Source organism: Hyperoodon ampullatus (genome assembly GCF_949752795.1).
Source record: "Hyperoodon ampullatus genome assembly, chromosome: 3".
Taxonomy (NCBI): Eukaryota; Metazoa; Chordata; class Mammalia; order Artiodactyla; family Ziphiidae; genus Hyperoodon; species Hyperoodon ampullatus.
This window is the reverse complement of record NC_136916.1, coordinates 20,249,508-20,273,703: the sequence shown is the minus strand read 5'-3', so window position 1 is coordinate 20,273,703 and position 24,196 is coordinate 20,249,508. Positions and strand designations below refer to the sequence as shown.

The 24,196-nt window shown below is 43.3% G+C and overlaps 1 protein-coding gene across 1 annotated transcript in view; it reads right to left on the bottom strand.

Moving 5' to 3' along the window:
• Window positions 1–15,233: 15,233 nt before the first annotated feature.
• Window positions 15,234–24,196, bottom strand: part of UPF2 (UPF2 regulator of nonsense mediated mRNA decay) — a gene marked incomplete at its 3' end in the record, with an annotated part of 88,385 nt that continues 79,422 nt past the window's right edge. Inside the window, exons 18-20 of the mRNA XM_079701206.1 lie at window positions 21,087–21,254; window positions 16,689–16,830; window positions 15,234–15,358 (exon numbers count right to left, since the gene is read on the bottom strand). Of these exons, the coding sequence (XP_079557332.1) occupies window positions 15,234–15,358; window positions 16,689–16,830; window positions 21,087–21,254 (435 nt within the window). The remainder of the gene's footprint in view (window positions 15,359–16,688; window positions 16,831–21,086; window positions 21,255–24,196) is intronic.

Here is a 24,196-nt window from a genome sequence, read left to right as displayed (position 1 = left end):
CCCACCCCCACCCCCACTTCTCAGGACCCTGGTACTTGGTTGGTATGTGGTGCTCTCTGTATTATATTACACGGTTAAAAACAGAATGCTTTCTCCTAAGATGAGGAGCAAGGCAAGGATGTCCGCTCCCACCACTTCTACTGGCTACTGTATCGGAGATTCTAGACAGTGCAATCAGGTGAGAAAAAGAAAAGACATCCAGATCGGAAAGCAAGAAGTCAAACTGTATTTGCAGATGACATGATCCTGTATAAGGAAAATCCTAAGGAATCCACTAAACAACTACTAGAACTAATTGGGTCAAACAACATCACAGGTACCAGACCAGTGTAAAAAAAATAGACTGTGTTTCTAGATATTAGCAATAAACAATCTGAAAACGATATTACGAAAACAATTCTATTCACAGTCGCTCAGAAATAATAACGCCAATTCCTATGGAAATCCCAGCAAGATATTTTTGTAGACAGAGACAAGCTTATTCTAAACTTTATATGCAGAGGAACTAGATTAGCTAACAAGCTTGACAAAGAATAAAGTGGGCAGAAATCACTCTACCTGATATCAAGGCTTACCATAGAGCTCACCAAACAGTAATACAGTGTGGTATTAGTGAAGCAACAGACCCAGAGATCAACGGAACAGAACAGAGAACCCAGAAATAGACCCACGCAGTAGGTTCTGTGGTTTTCTTGACAAAGGTGCAAAGGCTACCCAATAGAGAATGACAGCCTCTCCAACAAACGGCACTGGAGCAATTGATCATCCGTAGGCTAAAAAAAATCCTAAACCTCACACCTTACACCAAAATTAACTCGAAATGGATCATGGACCTAATGTAAAACATACAACTATTAAACTTTTAGGAAAGAAGGACAGCATAAAATCTTTGATATCTAGGGCTAGACGAAGAGTAATCAGACATGATAACAAAAGAAACATTTATGGGGAAAAAAAGATAAGTTGGACTTCATCAAAATTTGAAACTTTTGCTGAGCAAAAGACCCCTTTAAAAGGATGGAAGGCATGCTACAGATTGGGAAAAATTATTTGGAAACCACATATCTGACTTATATCTAGAATCAATAAAAGAATTTAAAGAATTCTCAAAACTCAAAAGCACAAATGCAATAAATACACAAATGTTTGGCCCTGCTTCTAATTAAATTATTAGAAAGGCAGAAGACACGAACAGACATTTCACCAAAGAGGATATACGAATGGCAAACAAGCACATAAAAAGGTGCTTAACATCATTAGCCATTAGGGAAACGCAAATCAGAACAAGGAGATACCAGTACACACTGATTATAGCAGGTAAAATAAAAAAAAAAACAGCGATAAGACCAAATGCTGGCAGCAGTGTGGAGCAACTGGATCTCCCCTACATTGCTGGTGGGAACGGACAATCGTATAGTCACTCCAGAAAATAGTTTGGCAGTTGTTTCTTAAGAAACTAAACATGCACTTACCACATGATCCAGCAATTATACACTTAGGCATTTATCCCAGAGAAGTGAAAACTTACATCCATACAAAAACCTGTACACATGCTAAATTATACACTTAAAAATGGTTACAGTGGTAAATTTTATGTGTATTTTACCAAAATTTTTTAAAACTTGTACAGAAATATTCATAGATTTATTCAGAATAGCCTCAAACTGGGAACAACCCAAATGTCCTTCAGTGGGTAATTGGTTAAACTCTGGGACATCCATACATTGGGGTACCATTCATCAATAAGAAGGAACCACATGCACCAACTTGGGTGGATCTCAAGGGCATCATAAATCCATCACTGATCCATACTGTGCAGTTTCATTTACATAACACTCTCAAAATGACAAAACTATACAGATGAAACCAGGTTAGTTATTTCCAGGTATGATGACTAATTTTATGTGTCAACTTGACTGGACTAAGGGATGCCCAGGTTGTTGGTGAGACATTATTTCTGGGTGTGTCTGTGAGGGTGTCTCCAGAAGAGATGAACACTTGAATCAGTGGACTGAGTAAAGATTCTCCTCATGCATGTGGGTGGGCATCTGCCAGTCCACTGAGGGCATGAAGAGAACAACAAGGTGGATGAAGGGGCGCCTGCTCTCTCTGCTCAAGCTGGGACGTCCATCTTCTCTTGACCCCAGACATGGGTGCTCCTGGTTCTCGCCTTCTGACTCAGAGTGGGTCTCAGGCCTTCAGACTTGGCATGAACTGAAGAACTGACTTTCCTGCTTCTCCAGTTTGCAGATGGCAGACCGTGAGATATCTTGGCCTCCATAATTACATGAGCCTACTCCTATTATAAAATATCCCCATATACATCTCTTTTTATCCTTTTGGTTCTGTTTCTCTGAAGAACACTAATGCACCAGGGGTCAAGGAGTAGCACACAGGAAGGAGTTCCTTTGTGGTGCTGGAACATTTCTGTATCTTGATGGTGGTGGAGTTACACAAATCTACACATGGAATGCCATTCTGTAGAAACACACACACACACACACACACACACGTGCATGTGCAAAAACTTGTGGAAACTGAATGAGGTCTATAGTCTAGTTACCAGTGTTGAACCAATGTCTGCTTCCTGGTTTTGATATTGTATTATCATCATATAAGATGTCACCCCTGGGGGAAGCTGGACCCAGGGTTTGCAGGGTTCGACTATTTTTGCAACCTCTGGTGAGTCTGTAATTATTTCTAGATAAAAAGTTTTTAAAAAGTAAAATGGGATTAGGGATTCTGTAGTTATTTTAGAATTCCTCTCCCTGTAACACCCAGGGTGGCCTGGCTTTCATGCACTGGCTCTCTGTGCTTGTTTGCAGGTTAGAGCAGCAGGCACGGAACACCGCGGGAGCTGGTGCAGAAACCCCAGTGGACCATGGAAGGGGCGGGACACCAAAGTCACACGTTGCTGGCTCTAGGGACCTAAATACACAGATCTTCTCTCCCACTCTCTGCTGCTCCCGAGGGAGTGACCAGATGGCTTCCTCCTAGGGGGGCCGTGTGGGCCAATGGCACTTCCCAGTTCCTGCCGCAGCAGGCAGTAAAGAGGAGGGAAAGAGAGGCCCCGGGTGGGTGAGGTCCGCCTGGTGCTGAGGCTTCGGGAAGCTGGGGGCTTGCAGAAGGAGGCCCGGGCCTCTGGGAGGGCCAAGGGGAGGCTGCGGCCGGGCAGCCCCAGCCTGATCTGGGTGTGCAGCCACCAGCCCGGGTGCCTCGGGTCTCTCTCCAGAGTCTCTCAGAAACATTGCAAAGCAAACAAACAAAAGTCAGATTAAAAGGAAAGGAAAATCCAGGTCAGGCAGAATAGACAGACATCCGTTTACAGTTGGCCCCGTCCCACCAGTGTGCACGGGGCCGGCGGGAGGGTCCCCTTGCTCCTCACCCGGCCCAGGCCCAGCGCCTGCGCTCCAAAAGCACAGCTGGACAGCACTCCTGGAGAAGAGGCCCCGGGGCCTCCTCCACTTGCCCAGGGCAACGTCATGGCCTCAGCTCTGGCTGAGACCTTTGCCTGCCCACCTGCAGACGAGGTAGTCTCCAGAAACCAGGTCCATTTGGCAGTGGCCATTTTCCCTGGCAGCCTGTGAAAACATCATGCAAACCCTCGCCGGCAGCTCCCGCCCTGTGAATGACAGCACCTGGGGACGGGCTGCACCCAACCCCTCCCTCCCTCCCTCCCAGCCCCCACCACCACAGCCGTGCAGGCCAGGACATGCTACCCCCTCCCACACCCACCCATCATGCAGCCCTCTCCCCTCTACTTGGGAAATCTGCCCCCTCTTTCTGCCACCACCCCATCGTCTCTTGGCCAGGCCCTGGCCACACCCTGCTCCCAGGTCTCCCCAGTTCTACTTTAGTCCCTACAATCTGACCTCCACTCAGCAGCCAGATGATCCTGTAAAGTCAGAGCAAATCAATCGTATCACACCCAGAAGAAAATCCACGTGTCCCTCTGGCTTAAAAGTCCTCTCTGATACGGGCCCTGCCTCTCAAAGCTCTGCGTCCACCTCTCACTGGGTTTTCCTTCCGTTCCTCAAGCAGGCCATGCTCGTTCCTCCCTCTCTGACCTCTTGTCTGGAATGTGTATCTTCCAGGGGCTGATCCTTGCCATCTGGGGGGGTCAATCTCGAGGGGCCACCAGTCACGGCACCTCTCCCTGCACAGCACTTGGGCTGCAGTCCGGTCTCAGGAAAGCAGAGCCTGGGAAGGAGGTTAGAGCACGCAGTGGTCATCAGGGAGCACACTTGGGACCAACAGCCGTGGAGGGGAGCCGGCAAGACGGGCAGAGGGGCAAGGCGGCTGTGATGTGGGCTTAACGACAGCTGGACTGGCCCTTGGGTTGTCCCGACTTGGGCCGAGGATGCCAGGCCTTCGTGCTCCTGCTGCATCAGCCTTTTCACGTGGGCTTCCGCAGGCCCCCTCCCGCGCCTACAGCTAAGCTCATCCCAGAAAAGGGCCTTCGGCATTGCACTATCCATCTCAGCTTCTCTCATTGTGATATTTTTCTTAATTTTTCATTCCTATGTGTCTCTCCCTCCAAGAACGGAAACTCCATAGAAGCAGGATTTGCCTTATGTGTCACGGGGACGTCAGCCCAGCACGTGGTAGGTGTTGAGTGAATGCTTTACGTTCACGACCACCCTGGAAAATTCATCATTTGATTCTCATTGCACAAATGACATCAGTGAGGCTTCGGTTAAGAAACTTACCCAAGAAGTGGCAGAAGCAGAACCCCGGGTCGCTCTGTGTGGCTCCCCCGCCAGCGCCCCCCACCTCACCAGAACCAAGGCAGGGGCAGTGTCATGATGGCCCCGGGCCGACATGGGGGGCTGCACATTCTGTGCATGGCTTAGATTAGAACAAGATTATAAATTACTGGGGGATTTGGGCCATTCCTTACAATCCTTCCTAGACTCGGTGTTCAGTCAGTGGCCCCCATGCACACAGAAGTCATAGTGAACCAGCCCTACGTGCCCTTCTGCTACACACACAGGCAGGTGGTCAACCTGATTAAGCTGAGGACAACTCTGCTTTCTCTTTTCAAATCCGTTGCCTGTTCTGCTCTGTCTGCTTCTTCTCCATTGCCGATGCCCCCTCAAAGAAGCCTGGCAAAAAATCCCACCTTCGAGCACGGAAGTCCTGTTGCAGACATGGCAGGGGAGGTGTTTGGGAACGTGGCCACACACGCTTCCTAAGATGGAGCAGATTCCCTGAGAATTCCCGTAGTTCGGGGGAAGCACGTGTTGAGCACCTCACAGGGCCCCCCAGTCCTAGGCTGGTACTCCTATCGAGGGGCTCTGCAGGCCTCTTGCAGAACAGTCACTGAGCACCACCCTCCAATTAACCTCATCCCCCTGCCAGGGGCAGGTGGGCAGGCAGAGGTCTCTTTGATGAAGCTCAAGGAAAGCATCTAAATTAAATCAGGGATGAGGGGACAGCTAGGTTTCCTAGAGGAGGCGAAGCTTGAACTACATCTTGGAAGGCCAGTAGCACAGCCAGGCAGTAAGCAGAGGACATTTCTGGCAAAGGAAACGGCATATGCAAAGGTGTCATAGTAACACTAGCCACCATCAGATGGACCCTTCCTATATGCCATGTGATGAGCTAAGCACTTTACAGATACCATCACTTAATTTCACGGAATTTTTCACATTTCTTGTCTGTCTCCCCTACTAGAACATCAGTCCCATGGGGGCAGTGATTCTTTCCCCACCTCTGTATCCCCAGTGCCTGGTATACAGAATGGGGTCAATCAATCTTTCCCTTCTCATGGTCGCCAAGTATTCATCTAAATGTTTAAATCCATGAATCTAATCAGACTGACTATACAGTATCAATAGGAAACCAAAGACAGGGTAATAGCATGAGCACTTGTGCACATACATGCACACACTCAGCAGAATTTGAAATGCTTTCCCCAATAACTATAAAACTAGAACCGCTTCCAAGGAAACAAACATTTGAGTAATAATCCAACAATTTCCAAAGTTACTCCTCCAGAAAGAAGAATTTCTACTGAGATAACAGAAGATGGCTGACTGTCCCTTGTACTTTGTGCAAAGGTTTAAAAAAAAAATTGCATTTAAATAAGAATGCCAAAAACATGGCTTTACTTATAGCATGCTAAATATTTTTAAATTGATTCCACCTCCATTCTGTTTTCATTCAAAACAAGTCTAGGGAAGAGCACTAGACAGAGCTGGGGCAGCTATACGCTCGTGCCAGCCACAGAGAGTGAAAGATGTTTTAATGAGAGGTTGTACAGATAAAACATTTGGAGTTCTTTAAAATCCAAACTTTAGAAATAAATGTATAGCTATGTGGAAAACCTCATGTTTAAAATCTGAGAACCCCAATTATGGATAACTGAGTGTAGGAAGTGCCCCCCCCAGGTAATTCTTAAGGCTCCTGCTTGAGCGGCTATGGTTTCACAGAACCCGCCCCCTTGACCACAGATCCAAGGATGGACCAGCAGATCTGTGGGTATGCAGACTTGGCTGCACTGTCCATCAAGTTGTTTCTGTAGCTGCAAGATTTAAAACTCAGGAGCTGTTGGCAGCCAAGTTTACAATGAGTGTTATGGACTGAATTGTGTGCCCCCCTCAAAATTCATAGGTTGAAGGCCCAAGCCCCCATGTAACTGTATTTGAAGATGCAGCCTTTAAGGAGGTAACTAAGGTTAAATGGGGTCAGAAGGGTGGGGCCCTAATCCAATAGGACTGGTGTCCTTATGAGGAATAGACACCAGGGATGCAGAATAAAGGCCATGTGAGGGTGCCGGCTACAAGCCAAAGAAGAGAAGCCTCACCAGAAGCAGTGCTTGGGCTTCCAGCCTCCAGAACTGTGAGGAATAAGTGTCTGCTGTTTAAGCTGCTGTTTTGTGGTATTCTGTTATGGCACACCTGAGCAGACTATAAGGAGCAGAAAGCACACACACTGGAGGATTCTGGTTGCATATAGCTATCTTTAAAGCCCAACAATATTCTCATGTTGGTTTCAAACTTTAGGATCCTTACAATAACTCCTGTGAGTTTAAGTGAATTCAAATTGGGTCTCTTTCATTTGCAACTAAATGAAAGAGGCTTCTGGATAGCTGGAGGTTTACCCCCCACCCCCGTCCAAGCACACAAAATTTTAAAACCATTTTAGAAGGGAACCTGAGATACATTTCATCTCTGCCTTTTATAAGAAGATATTTTGTCTTAAAAAAAATTATCCCAGGTTTTCCATTATGAGTATTCCAAAGATATTCTATGATATGGCTGGAGTTACTAGGAAATCTGAGGTCTACCCTTCTCTTTGCTGTTGGCCTCACCACTCTGGGCCTATTTCCTTTCTACAACAAGTTATTTCTGCTAATCACAAAAATTCTGATACCGCCAATGACTGATCTCATTACGCTGAAAGTTAAGTCACCGCACTGCTCAGGATGACTCCCCATCTGCAAACTGAGTGTTTCTTCCAGGACTAACATTCTACATGTTCCAGGATTACTACCCCACAAGGTCTCTCAGGGTCCTGTGCCATGCTCTCCCCTTTGGTATTGCCGTGTCCTGCTTATGTGGTTTGCCTTTTCTAGTCTGGCTCCTTGTTGGGCTCTTCCAGCTGCTGTGTGCTATCTGTCCAGCCCCCAGGTCTCACACGGGTCAGGTACTGTATGGGGTATGAGCTCACAGGGCCTGGGCGGCTCTCTAGGCAAGTACAGAGACTCACTGGGAGAGTGACCCTTGGGCTGCCCAGAGGCCTTCTCAGCTTATCTGTTCCCCCAAAGGCATCAAAGGATCAAAGGGAGAAGTCTGACAGCAAACATCAGGTTTGTTCACATCTTTGCTTACCTTTGGTGGATCACAAGGTAGGGGAAAGAGGCCAAAAGACTGACCACGTATGAGAATCAGTCTTCTCCAAAATCTAGCAGGCTTTCCCCCTTATTTATGTTTTTAAATATAAGCAAACTCCTTGGTGGTTAAAACAGAACCTATCTTACATGTCACTAATCTTTTGGTGACCAGTAACCTACCTCTGCTACAGAAATCTAATGGAATAAAGCACAGTGCTGCACACCATCTTATTTGGTCTACTTTCCTTATGGTTACACCTGCTAGTGACCTTATTTCTTCTAGATGAAAGATGAAAAGTGAATGAAGGTGAATTATCACAGCCGATTTTCAGATATTCTCTGCCTTGTGCATGATACACAACAGAATTACCCCTGGTTCCCTCTAACAATTTAAACTTGGAAACAATATAAACATGACAAAACTTGTAAACCATTCTCCTCAACACCGAATAGCAAGGAATAGTACACAGGTCAGCAAGGAAGATGGCGATGAGGGTTGGAAAATAGGGTTAAGAGAATTAAGTCGAGTTTTGAAACTTCCTTCACGCTTTCTGGATTGTCTCAGCCAGCCTTGGAATAAACACCTGGAAAGAAATTGAAAACAATGGTTCTCGCAATTCCCTTCTGAACCGCCTGCCTTACAGAGGCGTTTATCAGCCCTGCGGCACACACGTGGGTAAGATCATAAACACCACCCCAGGCTAGACTGTGCTGTGCCAGCATTTTCCATCATAACCAGCTTCAAGCCTGTTCTAAAAATGTTTATTCTATTGGACTCCACTGGCTACTTTTTGTACTGACCCCAAAGGTCAGCTAACTCAGGAAACAATGCAAATAACAGACGCTAAAGGGAGAGCAACAATACTAGTGAAATGCTAAAGAAATCGTCTCTGAGACTATTTTATAAAGAATAGTGATGACCGTGGAAGATACTGATTTACCCATTTAATAGGTTTCCAAAACCCAAACCAAATAAAACACAACCACACCAAATCTAAATTACAACACTTTATTGCAGCATCGGCAAAGGTCAGATTTCTGAAGCTGGTGAAGATCGGGCAGCATTTCCATGTGAAATGTTACAACTTTACAAGTTTTGTTTCTTATTTAATTCTACATGCAGAAACTGAAACGTGGTAAAAGAAAAAATGCAAAATAGCTAGAAAAAAAGATGTAATCAAGTTGTAGCATACAGATGTGCTCTTCAACTAAATTTACTATGCCTACTGGAAAGCAAACGAAAGACAACTATCCTAATAAATTAACAGATTGCCAGAAACAGACTAAGAATGCTCATTTCTACTTAGTGGGGGGAAAACAAAACAAAACAAAACAAAAACAAAAGCAAAATAAAAGCTCTACTGTTTCCATACTTTGTTTAGAGACAGAGGCTGTAAACCCATGAAGGTCAACAAAATCTCCGGATCCCCTTCTCGCTGTCCTTCGTCCATCTTCTGTGGCATCTGCCTGGCACGCTGTCTGTTTTCAATGATACTTACAATGGGCTCAACTATCCCTGTTCTTAGGCTGGTGTCAGACTCCCCTAAGCCATCTGGGTACATGCTTTGTACACTAATCGTCTTCACATTTCCTTTTTACCCTAATAGGCAATGTTACATTACTGACTCCGATGGGTAAAACTGATTTTTCTCCCTCATCCCTTGTTCCTCTTGAAACAAACTCCTAAACAAAAGCCTTCCTGGTGGATTATCTGGTATTTGGATATCTTTCATCATTTTGTTGTCCTGCATGTAAGTTTTCACTAGAAGATTTTACTGCTTGCTCTATACTTTGCTACTATAGTCCTGGAGCCCCCAAATGTATCTTCTTCCAACTTGGGATGTTCAATTCAGAGACACTGTAACTCAAATCAAGTTTAAACTCAAGTTCATTTCCCCCATACCATTACCATTACAACCGTTTCTTCTTCGGCTTAATCATCTCACTGACGCTCTTCTTGGTGTAACTGCTCAGGAATCAAGTCAACCATCTCATTTCTTGACTGCATTCTCAAGAGAAGATGAACCCTCACGTGATTTCCATTACAAAAGGCCTTTTCTGCCTTATCTGGAAGCGTCGGCTTGTTCCGGTGTTGGCAGAGGCTGCTGTTTCTGCCTCATGGCCCCAGCCTGTCCCAGGTTTAGATTCGCAACTCTCTAGACCGACATGCTGAGCTGAGATGTGTCCACTGCTCTCATTCAATTGCTGGAGGACTCCACTATCCACAACATCAGATACAGGACCTAATGAAATGACACGTGCTGCTGGATCAACGTCTCCTAGAGGCACAAACAGGGCAATGTTAAAGAACCAGGACTGAGGACGACCCTCCAGCAAGAAAAGGCCCCTAAAAAAGGCCCCAGCCACTATTCACTGATGTCTGCAGACAAGTCAGTGCTTTTTAAAGAGAACACAAACTCCTACTGGACTAAGACACAACAGGAGGCGGAGGGGCACTAAAAAGAGCAATTCTGATGCTGATCAGAAGCGGGTGGTCCCAGTAGCTCTCCTGTAACTACTTTCTAAGATGCTGAAAATTCATGGTTTGTGCCATGGCTGAACGGTGTACCCTCCAAATTCACAAGTTGAAGTCTAACCGCAGTACCTCAGAATGTGACCTTATTTGAAGACAGGATCACTGCAGATGTAATTTGTTAAGACGAGGCCAGACTGGAGTAGGATGGGCCCCTGATCCAGTGTGACTGTGTCCTCGTAACAGGAGGAAACCCAGACACAGACAAACACCCTGGGAGAACGCCACGTGAAGATGAAGGCATGGGTCAGATGGTGCTGTGGAAGCCAGGGGATGCCAAAGATTGCTGGCAAAGCACCAGAAGCCAGGAGGGATTCTCCTCTCAGCCTCAGAAGGAACCAACCCGGCCTTGACCTTGGATTTCGGCCTCCAGAAGTGTGAGGCAAACCGCTCTGTTGTTTAAGTCACAAAGTTTATCATGCTTTCTTTTGGCAGCTCTAGCAAACTCATACAGGTTGTCTCTCACAAGGCAAGTTGCATTAGCAAGAAACTTTCAAAGAATAAAATGCAAATACGGAAAAGTCTATCTTCAGCTGGATACATCCGTTAAGTCGTGCAGAACTGAACTGAATGGGAAAAGGTCAGTAGAAGAAGTATTCTCTGAGAGAAAGAAAGTCTCTCCCCTGATGTCAAGACAAAGCAATGGTCTAAAACAGAATACTTTATTTAGATAAACGCAATGAATGACAGGAGAAGCGTTCACAGTCTTTGATAAATAAGACACACATTATAACCCCTTGCTACTTAGAGTGTGGTCCACACTCCAGCAGCTTTGACATCTGGGAGCTTGTTAGAAACTAATCAGAACCAGCAGTTTAACAAGAGTCAGAATGGTTAAAATAGGTATTTTAAAGTTTGAGGAGCGCTGGTATAATCCACACAAGTTTATAGCATATAAACCGTATTAGTATTAACACTTGCCAAAGATGCTGAGTTTCAGAGTTTATTCAGCACTCACAGGGTAGAAAGCATCCCTGTCCTGCACTACAGAACACTTTGGTAATTGTGTTACTTAGAGTGCTACTGTCATTTTAACTCATTATAAGCAAATGCTTACTCCTTGTTAGAGCATTCCTGCCCAGGGAGAAGGACTGAAATTTTAACTTACAGCCCTATTTCAATCCTGATTATAAAATATAAAAATCATTATAATTAATGTCTGGGAGCCTTATCAAAATCTACAGGTAATAAAAACTTAAAACTGCTTTAATAACCAGTTTCCAAGTAAATTTCCCTTTATCTGACATATAATGTCAACAATTTAGTAACTTTTTTTAAAAAGTACTAGCCAAGTTAAGAGTCAAATTGAAAACAGTTGCTCAGACCTCACTCACAGAACCTCCCTCTGCCTCTTTCTACAGGACTTCAGCATGCAGACACCCGAGGACCACGGCTCTAGATGCACAGGTTTCTACTGAGTCTGGCCCAGCGTTAAAAATAGAAGAAAATAAAGAGGAGCCAAACTACCAAAAGACACCACCCATCACCTAACGTTCTTCCACATGACTACATTTCTTCACTTAAGTTTAAAAAATAGCAAAGAACATTTGGTACTTGAAAGGCTTCAAAAACTCACTTTTACACATTTGCTTGTTCCTCTACAATGTTCATCTGAACTGGCATTTTAAGAGCACTGGCTTTGAGAAGACTATAAAACCATAAGACTTTACAGAGGGCCATTTTCAAGAGTGTTGGACAAGTTAGGATTTTTTTTTTCCAAGTCATTATTTTAGGAAGAGATTTAAAATAGGTAAAGCCAAGTAGCTCAAGAGTCTCACAAAATCAGGAAAACAAAAGGGAATGAGGGTGCTAGGGAGCATAACACAGGGAGAAAGTTTGTTAAATCACTAAGCATAGATTTTCTTGAAGTCCCTCTGTCCAGTCAACAAATATTTACTGGGGAAGCACAGTGAGCCAGGGCAGCAAGGTCAGGCTCCCGAGTTTCAAGGGGAGACCTGACGGAGGAGCAGGAGTTATCCGGGGAAGAGCCCGAAAGGGTTCCAAACAGAGCGAGGCAAAAAGGGCATAACTAGAAGAGCTAAAAGGCCAGCTGGATGGAAGTAGGGGAAAAAATAGCAAGAGGTAAAGCCAGTAAGGGGAGTGCACCCCCATTACACAGGGTCGTGTTAACCAAGTGAGGAGTTGGGACTTTATCCCACAAGCCACGAGGAGCCACTGAAGGGTTTAAGCACAAGAGCTCACTGCTGGTCAGACGGCAGGTTTCCACTTGAGAAAGAACACTGTGGGGAGAGCAGAGAGGATGCATTGGAAGGGGTTGAAATTGGAGACTGAGAAGCATATCTGGAGGCTGCAGGCAATAATCCAGATGAGAGGTGACAGTAGCTTGATCTAGGATCTCCGTGCGGAGGTGGAATAAACAGGGCCAGTGTGAGAAAGCCATTTACCAGTAGAATCAGAGTATTTGTTAATTAACTACACAGAGAGACTGATGCAGAGGGAAGAGTCAAAAACAAAACCTCCTTTTCTAGTTTGGACAACTGCGAGGGCAGAGCTTCCGTTCACTGGGCTAGAGAACAGAGGAGGGGAGAGGATGGGGCGGGGATACGTTGAAGTCGAAGTTCCCGGGAGACGTCTAGGTGGTTGTTCAGAAGACAGCAGGTGCACGGTCAGAAACCAGAGTGGAGGCTTGGGCTGGAGACCCGGCTGGTAACGGAGCCACGGGAGGGGACACCTCCTGCGAGAGCGCTCGGCGTAAGCAAGGAGGGCCAAGGACCAGACTGAGGGGCACGGGTGTTTCCAGGAGGAGGCAAGGCCACCCCGGAGTCAGGAGACAAGCAGAGGAGGCAGGGAGGGAAGAAGAATACCAGAAAGGACAGCAGAGCCGCAGAGGTCACGGGAAGAGAGTGTGCCGACAGAAGAGGGGGGCCCACGTGCAGAGTGCTCCGAGACAGCCACCCAGATGGCTGAACGGAGCACTGAGGCGGCCCGGGCCAAGGCCAAGGTGTCAGGGAAGGGGCGGGGAGGCAGATGCACAGTGAGTGCGAGGTGAGAGAGAGCCAGCGTGGCCAGTTCCAAGTCTGGCTGCCTGCAGGGCTAGAGGGAGGGAAGGAAATCAGAAAGGTAACAAAGAACTTTGAAAAACGACCGAGTAACTGGTAGCAAACTAAGAAAGGCACATCTCTGTGTTCATATACACAACTATAGCACCATGTTTAAGCTGATACATCTGCTTTCCCATATTTTTATTCCATACTCCTTGAGAAATGCTTGGAGCTTAGACTCTCCATCAATGATTTTTTAAATAAATACATGACTAGGGCAGAATTAGCTGTCAAGTACCTGGACCTGGTTTCTCAACTGGACTATAAGCCTGAGAGTAAAGACTCTGTCTTCTACTTCTGAATTTTCTATAGCGCAGGACTGAATCCATGGAAGGTGCTGGATGGAATGTAAGCTGAGGGGAGCAAATCCTACTGCAAATAGTAATTATGTAGCAAATGTCACATTTATTGATTCTGTAAAGTCACCCAAACATTGAAAAATTAGGAAATGATGCTACTGTTACAATATCTAAACTGAGAAAGGATTAGGGATTAATAGACACAATGCTGTTCAGAGATGTTAGGCTGCAATATGGCTGGTGAAGTTGATGAAAAATGTCAAGATAAGAAAGAGGGAGCAGACATTACCAAGAACACAATGGTATATATTTAAAGCTACTCTAAGAAAGTGTAAAAGGAGAAAACTAAAATTTCCATGGCCTCTTTCTTAACCTAGCCGGTTCCACGTCTTAGCACAATAAAAGGTATTATTAAAGGACTTTAATGAAGGTTGGGTAATTTAAAATAATCTAATATCTTATGCCTATTGTACATCATTTGTAACGTGGATTTCTAAAAAAAAAATTACACTCAATAGCTGTTACAAAACAGATCCCTAAACTGTCAATGACAAACCAATTTCCTAAATTGCAATTTGATTAGAGTTGTCTGAGCATATAGTTCAAAGAAAAATGTTACCAGGAACACGAATATACTTAGTGAGTAAAGACACAGGCTGGAACATCTGCGTTTTCTCCAATGCTACTACTCTCCTCAGTGGACCATTTCTCTACCCCAGCATTCTTTTCTACACCTGCTCGCCTGTCTCCAACAACAAGGTGACAACATTTGAGGGCTGCTGTAGAGCCTCAGTCTAAATACCCCAAGGAAGACCAGTAAAAGCACAAAGCCTACGTCACTTTTGAAAATAACCCAAACACAAGACAGAAAACCAAGTTGATAGGTACGGGTCTTTAGATCAGATCCCAGCAAAACTTTCAACAACTTTAAAAAAAAGATGAGTGAGGTCTTAGGCAGTATCTAAGAAGATATGAGGCAATATCTTCTATATGAAATACCTTACAGAGTTTTAATAATTTCACATTAAGCAACTCAAGGTTAAGAAGAACTGGCATAGATCCCAGCAGGATATTTTATAATTTAAAAACAAACAAACAAAATACCTCAAAACAAACTCAATCTGCATGACTGAAAGTCTAGTAACAGGTTTTGGGTTTTTGTAAACACTATGATTACATAACACTGGCTTGAGAGATTCTAACAAAAAGCCTGTGACGTCTCTCAAACTAATCTGTAACTAGTCCTCAAAAGAGGAAACTAAAAAATCCAAAGAAGTCCACTCAGAAAAAGTGGAAACCAAGATTGGTGTGGCTGAAATTAAGATTAAAAAACAAACAAACCATTTTATAAATAGGTTTTCTTTACTCAAATATCTACAACTCAAAGACTTTTCTATTTTGCTAATCATTGGGCCTTGATCATTAGGTATAATCCAGAACTATCTAATTTGCTCACATGGACACCATGAAAAATAGCTAAGGCAGAAATAAGAGAGACCGTCCTACCTCCCACCAGTCTTAAAGATTAGATCTGCATTAGGCGCTCCCTTTGGATGTTGGTAACGAGGCCGCCGCTCCCGATTGGTGTTTGCTGGAGCCGGGCGCTGGGCAAGAGACTGCAGCATTTCTGGAATTAGGAGCAAAACAGAAAAGGCATTTAACGTTGGTAAATGTACTCCCAAGAAGCAAATAAAACCCTACGGAGATCAAGTTTATTAGTCCTGTCAGGTAGCTGACTAAAGAAAAATAACCATTATATGGACTAAAATGATTAAGAGGTACAAGAAGAGCAATCAAGAGAGGAGACATGCTCTTGAGTATCATTTAACATCCAACGCTCCCTTTACAGTCAATGTGGCCACAACGGTAAGTGTCGTGAGGCAGTGAAACAGCATAAGAAGCAGTTTAGTACAACAGCTATCTGCACGGCGTTTGGAGCCAGATAATATTAGCTCAAATCCCAGCTCTGCCACATACTAGCTATGCGACTTTTGGTTCAGTTTCCCTAAATGTAAAATGGGAATAATAATAAGCACTTATCTCACAGAATTGTTGTGAGGATTAAGTGATTTGATAAAGTACGTAAGTGTCCTGCCATAGTAAGCAATTACACTGAGTGTTACCTACCATTATTTATTATTAAGAACATTGGGTATCAACTGAACTGGAAGAGAAGATTCTAGAAATGGGATTTAAAGACAGAATCCTGGGACTTCCCTGGCGGTCCAGTGGTTAAGACTCCACGCTTCCACTGTAGGAGGCACGGGTTTGATCCCTGGTCAGGGAACTAAGACCCCACATGTCACGAAGCGTGGCCAAAAAAAAAAAAAATTAATTAACAACAAAAGAAAGATAGAAAACCAACTATTTATTTATACAACCATCTCTTGCACAAAAAGCAGTCGGTGAGTATAGCACTATATAGACAGCCATGTTATGGCTCTAAAATCTGGATGCCAGGGGAATTACAAAAGGCTGACTTATGAAGTGTCAGTGGACTCTATATGTAAAGTCCCAGTCAATCCAAGTGTGCTGGGTATGTCTGCATAAAACTGGAATCCTAACTTGATGCCCGCAAATCTGAAGGAACAGAGGGTCCTTGAGACCAGGCTTCTCAAGTAGACAAAAGAAATGACATCTGTTGAATAATAATTTGCTCACAGTTGACTGGCAGCATGAGGCAATTAAAACTTGGTATTATATCACTTGCAAACATAGCTCTAACAGTATAGAACCTAACTGAATTATGGAGGAAGCAAAATATGACAAAAATTACATTAGTGTTACTTTACAAAATAAGTGAGAGAAAAATGAAGACAGAATGGAATATAAAAAACAATCAACTTCTCAGGCTAAATATATACAAACATGACATGAAAAGGTGCAGAATAAAAGCTTTGATGTTCTGTACTTTAAAAGCCCAAATTTCCACTTCCATCCTGAAAAAGATTTGATACCTTGATAATCTTCTTGTTCTTGCCGTTCATTGATATCTAGTGTGAGCTTTTTCATTCTCATCCTCTCTTCCTGTTCTGCCTGTTGCTGGTTCCAATGATTTGCAGCAAGTTGGGAAGACATGGGTACATTAAGGATCTTAAACTGAGAAAAAATAATAATAAAGAAATCACAAATGGCTTGAGAAAATCAAAGAAAAAAAAAGATTTCAAATAAATTAGTAAGTAGAATTAAATGAGCTTAGAAAAATAATAATCTTTCCTTCCTTAATAAGTCAATAAAGACAGCATCATCTAAGAACGTAAACAGACAACAGTGTTACTCTGCTAGAGACAAACCCATTAGGACTGGATGGGAAGTGGAAGGCCATCAAGTTCAACCTCCATCAAGTTCAACCTTTTCTGCACCCTGTTTGGGAGCACACATCTAAGCAACAGGGGATCATTTTCCACTGTACAGACCCTATTACATATGGCTAACTATAAGAAAGGGTTTTATACAGCAAGCTGTAATCTGCACCTTTTTCATTTCTACCCTCTGGAATCAGTTCTGCCCTCCTGAACTATGCAGTCTAGTCCGCCTTCAGGCTTAACAGACCCTCATATTCCAAAGACAGCTGTGACACTGGAAAAGAGAAAGAGTTAAGCAACTGACTGATGAGATCTATATCTCTATTATGGGGGAGAGTTCTTATCTATGGAATGGTTTGTTTTTAGCAGGATGTCCCTGTTTCAGGACTGTTAACAAGTATTAAACTATAATAAATATATTGTGCATTTGTTTAAAACAAGCAAAAAGTTCTTTAAAACATTACATAATGGCTCTATTACATTAAAACTTTTGCTTTAATGATCAAAACATTTTATTTCAATTCACTATTCTAATTCACAGACATTTAGATACAGAAAGAAACCATCAACAGTATTATCCTTTCTTTTCAACTACTTACTTCATTGGTGCAAATTTTTCTTTTCCTACTGACTACAGAAGAAAGTTATTTCTGGGCACAAATCTGGTGCACAAAGAGATCTTTCACTTAAAAACTAAAGATTCCTATAAGGCTACACATTTCACATTTCTAAAAAAACCATTGCACCAGAAGGGCCAACACCCAAAAGTCAAATAAAGAAATAAAAATCAGAACAAAATATACTTTCTTCTTCAGACCACAAAATAACAGTGATGTTTCTTCAAATAATGTTCCTAAAATTGAACATTTTCCAAAATTCCAAATAATGTTTATGAGTTGAAAATTTACTTAATAACCAAGTACTCTGAGCTCTCATTTCATGTTTGCTAACATTTTAAAAATAAAGTTCAATAAAAATGTTTCCTTAAACAAAATTTCACATTTTAAGAAACAGGGACTTCACTCCTCATTCTGAAGCTATATAGATTATACACTATATAATCTATCCACTTTGAACCAAAAATATTTCTTCTAAAACACAGACATATGGTCCTATGTTGACCCATACAATTTAGAATTCAGGACAGCTTGAAATGAATTTACTTTTCAAAGCTCCAAAGTTTCTGAAGGTAGGTTTTAATTTTATGCCTACATGTTCTGAAAAGATCAAATGGGGTGTGCAAATTCACAGGTATACTGAATTTTCATGTGTGCCTCAGAAAAGGGAGACACGAATGAAGAAAACTGATTATTTACTATTGTGTAATTTGATCTTCACAGAAAGATATTCCTAAGCCTCCTTTTAAATAAGAAAAATCAAGGCTCAGGAAGCGTGCCAATGTAGTACAAATGTTCAGGAGCTGTACGGGAATAGGAACCAAGGCCTACCGAACTGACGTTGCCACGTACTGCCCTGCCCTTCACAATGAAAAAAACAACAAACTTCCTTTTTGTGCCAAGAAATCTGGTGATGAGGGGAGAGCGAGGGAGTGGAAAGGGGAAGCTGAGAGCTTTTAAAGAAAAAGAAAATGAATCAGACCTAAAATGTGATGACTGAAATAGAAAAGTCTACTCAGAGGACTAAGTCATCCCTAGAAAAGAAAAGAAAAGCAAAAACTCTGGGCTTTGAGAATCCTGGTAACCATGGTGAACTAGCAGTTCCAAGTGCTGAGAAGAGCAATTTTACAAAGATCTCACTCCAACACCAAGTTTAGGGTCTTGATCAAAAACAAACCCTTATTTTTCTGGGGACTGGGTGGAGGATGAGGGAAAGGGGAAATGTGAGGGCTCATCTCTGGCCTGAGGGTGAGAAACGGGGGGAACTTTCCTAAAAACTTGATAAACCTCGGGCTTCCCGGGTGGTGCAGTGGTTGAGAGTCTGCCTGCCAATGCAGGGGACACGGGTTAGAGCCCTGGTCTGGGAGGATCCCGCGTGCCGCGGAGCGGCTAGCCCCGTGAGCCACAATTACTGAGCCTGCATGTCTGGAGCCTGTGCTCCGCAACGGGAGAGGCCGCGATAGTGAGAGGCCCGCGCACCGCGATGAGGAGTGGCCCCCACTTGCCGCAACTGGAGAAGGCCCTCGCACAGAAACGAAGACCCAACACAGCCATAAATAAATAAATAAAATTAAAAAAAAACAAAAACTTGATAAACCTAGAAACTGCGACAGAGGAAAGTCCTATTGACTAGAAAGGAATTAGGAAGACAGTGTCTGAAAAAGATACAGCAGTGCTTGGAATCGAAGTCAAAGTTAACTATTTAAACATGACTCATGATGGAAACCCTGTTCCCAGCCCTCCATTCCGTGATCCTAACTGGTATTCAGTTTTCATATCTCAAGATTTATTTGCACTATAGCAAAATAATGGTATACTGTACAACTTTGATCTTTTGAGTAACAAGAAATTACCTGACCAAAGCAGAGATAAAAAATTAAGGTAGGCATCATCTCCTGGAGGCTGTGCTGGGAGGGAGGAAACAGAACATCCCTGCCCTCACAGAGAACACCTCATTCCCGGTCTTCTCCGGTCACCCCCGCAGCAGCTGTCTCCCTCTCATCGCCTCCTCCCCACCCGGTCTCTTCTATCCTCTTATCTTGCTTTATCTTCCAACACAGCACTGTCTCCAACCTGACATTATTTCTTTATTGTTGCCTCTCAATACTAGAATGAAAGCTCCCAAGAGAGGAGGGACTTGGTTGACTCCTGCATTTCTGCACATGGAACAGTACCTGGTATGTGGCAAGTCAACAATAAGTATCTGTTAAATGACTATTTAAATAAATGTGGGAGGCAGGTGCTGAACTTGTCTGTGATAAGCTGTGGTAGCCACTGTATTTCATAGACACTTCCATTAGTTATAAGATGCACTATTATTTTACATACCACTAAAACAGAAAAAAATGCTGTCAATTATCCCAAGAGTCCACCAACTCTAAGAGGTGGCTTGATTTCAGAAATATTAAAGTGTGGAATTTTTTTTTACAGAACTGGTAATATATGATGTATCCTAGAGTTGTGTCTGAGAGCCAGGCTCTGTTTTCTTCAGGGCACTTTTCACTATCTGCAAATGTATTATGCTGTCTCTCTCCCTCATCTGGGTTGTGCATTCACGAGGCCAGGGGCTGCATCTTGTTCATCACTGTAGCCTCACACTTAGGATGGTATTTGGCACACAGTAGACAATTAATATTTGATGAGTGAATGTATGAATCAAAGTGATAGTTTAGTAGTCGGGGAAATGATTTTGAGAGCCATCTGTGAGATAAGGGAAAGAAGGAAGAGGTAATTTAAGGAGAATGGAGGAGAAGGATTAGGGGTCAGAAAACAATGATTTTTGGTTTTTTCCCAAGAGAAATCTTGGCAAGTGAGCATTTTCTTGAGATTATCTGCCCTCACCCTCCTTCCCTTTCCCACCCTGAGCTTACATATGAAACCCTTCTACTGAAAGTCAAGGTATTTATATCTTCTAACAAATACATATGATTTAAATTTTATTTTAATTTATTTATTTATCTGGCTGCATTGGGTCTTCGTTGCGGCACGCAGGATCTTCGTTGAGGCATGCAGGATCTTTCGTTGTGGCACACGGGCTTCTCTCTAGTCGTGGCATACGGATTTTTTCTCTTCTCTAGTTGTGGCGCACAGGCTCCAGGGCTCGTGGGCTCTGTAGTTGTGGCGTGCGGGCTCCAGAGCACATGGGCTCTGTAGTTTGCAGCACGCAGGCTCTCTAGTTGAGGCGCTTGGGCTTAGTTGCTCTGCAGCATGTGGGATCTTAGTTCCCCGACCAGGGATCGAACATGCGTCCCCTGCACTGCAAGGCAGATTCTTTACCTCTGGACCACCAGGGAAGTCCCTATCACTGAATACTTTAAACTTTCCAGTCTTTCCCCTTGTAAGCAAAAGATAATTTAGAACCTATAAAACAAAGTTACTGCTTACACTTGATAACTAACAACCAACTGTGAATACACGGTGGACAGATTCTTACCTGCTGTTTATTGCCTTTTCTGGTTAACATGACAAACGGCATCGTATCTGCAGACTCTGCCTCTCCCTCCCCACCACCGAGTGGGGGCCCTTTCCTCAGCTGGCTTTTGAGATGCAAGGGAATGGCAACATCAAGTTGGTGCACTTTAACAGATTCGCCACTTCGTTGCTTAAAGATAGAAATGAAAAAATGTAAATAACCCAATACATTGCAAACAATTCCTTCAGTGCTATGTTTGTTAGAGCAAACACTAGAGCCAAGTCGTCTTTCTGAAACCACAGAGTCATCCCCCACCTCCAAACCCTTACACACGCCTTGGAGGAACCATATGATTTGGCTCCTACTGATGGCTCCAGCCTCTCCCAAGCTCAAACAAACAATGCTGTAGGTTCTACTGTTTCCCTGTTCCTTGAGTGCACTTCTCCTCTCATTCACACTCACGGCACACATCTTCCTTTGTAGTTATCATAGGCCATAACTGCCTGCTTATCCATGAGACGTCCCACCTGACTGATGGCGTTCATCACTGAACCCTTTCCCTGGCATTCTGTGGTGGTGCTTTACACACAGCAGGTGCCCAATTAATATTTAAGAGTGAATAGAATCTACTAATGTTCAGATTAACTTCCTGCTTATTAATATCAATTATTTTTAGCATTCACACTGGATTTATCAACCAATTATTTAAACAAACCTTCACCAATGACTTACTACATGTTAGGCTTGGAGATACTAATATTAAAAAGATAGTCTCGGGCTTCCCTGGTGGCGCAGTGGTTGGGAGTCCGCCTGCCGATGCAGGGGACACGGGTTCGTGCCCCGGTCCGGGAGGATCCCACATGCCGCGGAGCGGCTGGGCCCGTGAGCCGTGGCTGCTGGGCCTGCGCGTCCAGAGCCTGTGCGTCCGGAGCCTGTTTTCCGCAACGGGAGAGGCCGCAACAGTGAGAGGCCCGCATATCGCAAAAAAAAATAATAATTAAAAAAAAAATAAAAAGATAGTCTCTACCCTCAAAGAGCTCATAAACTTGTTAAGTAAGAGAGAGAAATAAATTAATTACGATTCATTTGGGTTGCGTATAACGTGTGTTGGGGATGGAGTGACCACATAGGCCTAGCTGAGAGTGGGTGGGTGCTGAGATTTCACAAAAGGTTGAATGAAAATGGGACATTTGAGAACATTAAGACTTCACATGACTTCTTCCAAGCAGATGGTAAAAGAGCAGTTTGGGGGATATGGAGGGAATTTAGGCTGGGGAAGAATAGGTGCAAAAGCAAGGATGTGAAACAGCAGGTGCATTTAGGGAACTGCAAATAATTTCTAAGTCTGATGAATGGAGCACGAATGAGAAAAGAGCGGAACATGACTCTTCACAGCTAAGAAGGTAATGCCGAAAGGCCATGATGGTGTTAAAACTGCTTAACTGCTATTTAAATAGTCTTTTGATATAGGTGCCATATATGCAAGAGTTGGTTTTTTTTGGGTTTTATTTTTTTGTTTTTTTTTTTTTTGCAGTATGCGGGCCTCTCACTGTTGTGGCCTCTCCCATTGCGGAGCACAGGCTCTGGACGCGCAGGCTCAGCGGCCATGGCTCACGGGTCCAGCCACTCTGCGGCATGTGGGATCTTCCCGGACCAGGGCACGAACCCATGTCCCCTGCATCAGCAGGCGGACTCTCAACCACTGCGCCACCAGGGAAGCCCGGTTTTATTTTTTGATTTCTAAGTTCCAATTTCTTAGAATTTGCTTAAAGTTCTCCCAGGTTCATAAGATTTATCAAGACTTTTTATCAGTATTTAAAATTTGAAAGAATCATGTTAGATGAATCTTGATTTGTAAATTATCTTTCTTTCCTGATTACAAAATTAACATACTCTTTTCGTAAACTATTTCAATACAAAAATATATTACTGGGCTTCCCTGGTGGTGCAATGGTTAAGAATCCACCTGCCAGGCAGGGGAAAATGGGTTCGAGCCCTGGTCTGGGAAGATCGCACATGCTGCAGAGCAACTAAGCCTGTGCACCACAACTACTGAGCCTGCGCTCTACAGCCCGCAAGCCACAGCTACTGAGCCCGCGTGCCGAGACTACTGAAGCCCGCGCGCCTACAGCCAGTGCTCCACAACAAGAGAAGCCACCACAATGAGAAGCCCACGCATCGCAATGAAGAGTAGCCCCACTCACTGCAACTAAAGAAAGCCTGCGCACAGCAAAGACCCAACGCAGCCAAAAATAAAATTAATTAATTAAAAAAAAAAAAATATATATATATATATATATATTACCAAGTGCGTCCATACCAATCCCTCCAGGTACCTCCCTCAGCCCGACTCCAAGATGCAACAACTATTAACAATGGGTCATGTCCTTCCAGATTTTTTCTTGCACATATATACATATATAAACATATACTATATACACATATAAACAGGAGCAACCATGATGTATATTATTCTATACTAAACATACATGTTCTTCTTCTTTTTGATTCAATATCTTGGGCATCTAGTTGAATATATACAGAGCTAATTATAGGGGTGTGTCTTATTTATTTTATTGGTCCTCTACTGATAGACAGCTTAGACTTTTTTTTCTATTACAATGTCACATCTTTGTGACATTATATTTAACTTCATGCACTTGAGAGACTATTATTAAGGGTACATTTTTAGATCAAATGGCATGCCGATCTGACAGGTTTACCAAATTTTCTCTAAAAAACAATGGACTCATTTACACTTACCAAATATAGATGTTTGCCCACACTTAACCACAATAGATACTGTCACTTTTTAAATCTTAATATCTGATGACCTGATAAAAAGGCCTTTCTTAGTTCGCTTATCTTTTGATTGTCAGTGAGCTTTAGCACGATTTTGCATATTCTTTCCAACAACAACAAAATGAGTCATTCATATTTTCTCATTACTTTGTATGATCTCTTTGGTATAGTAGAGATATTGACTCGTGTTGTGTTGGCTATAGACTTTTTCCCCCCTGGTCTGTTATTTCTTAAAGGTTTTTATGGCATTCTGTGCTGGAAAGTAATGCAACAAATGGTTGATAAGAGACTACACCACTCACTACCCTTTCACCTTAAGCAAGATTTTT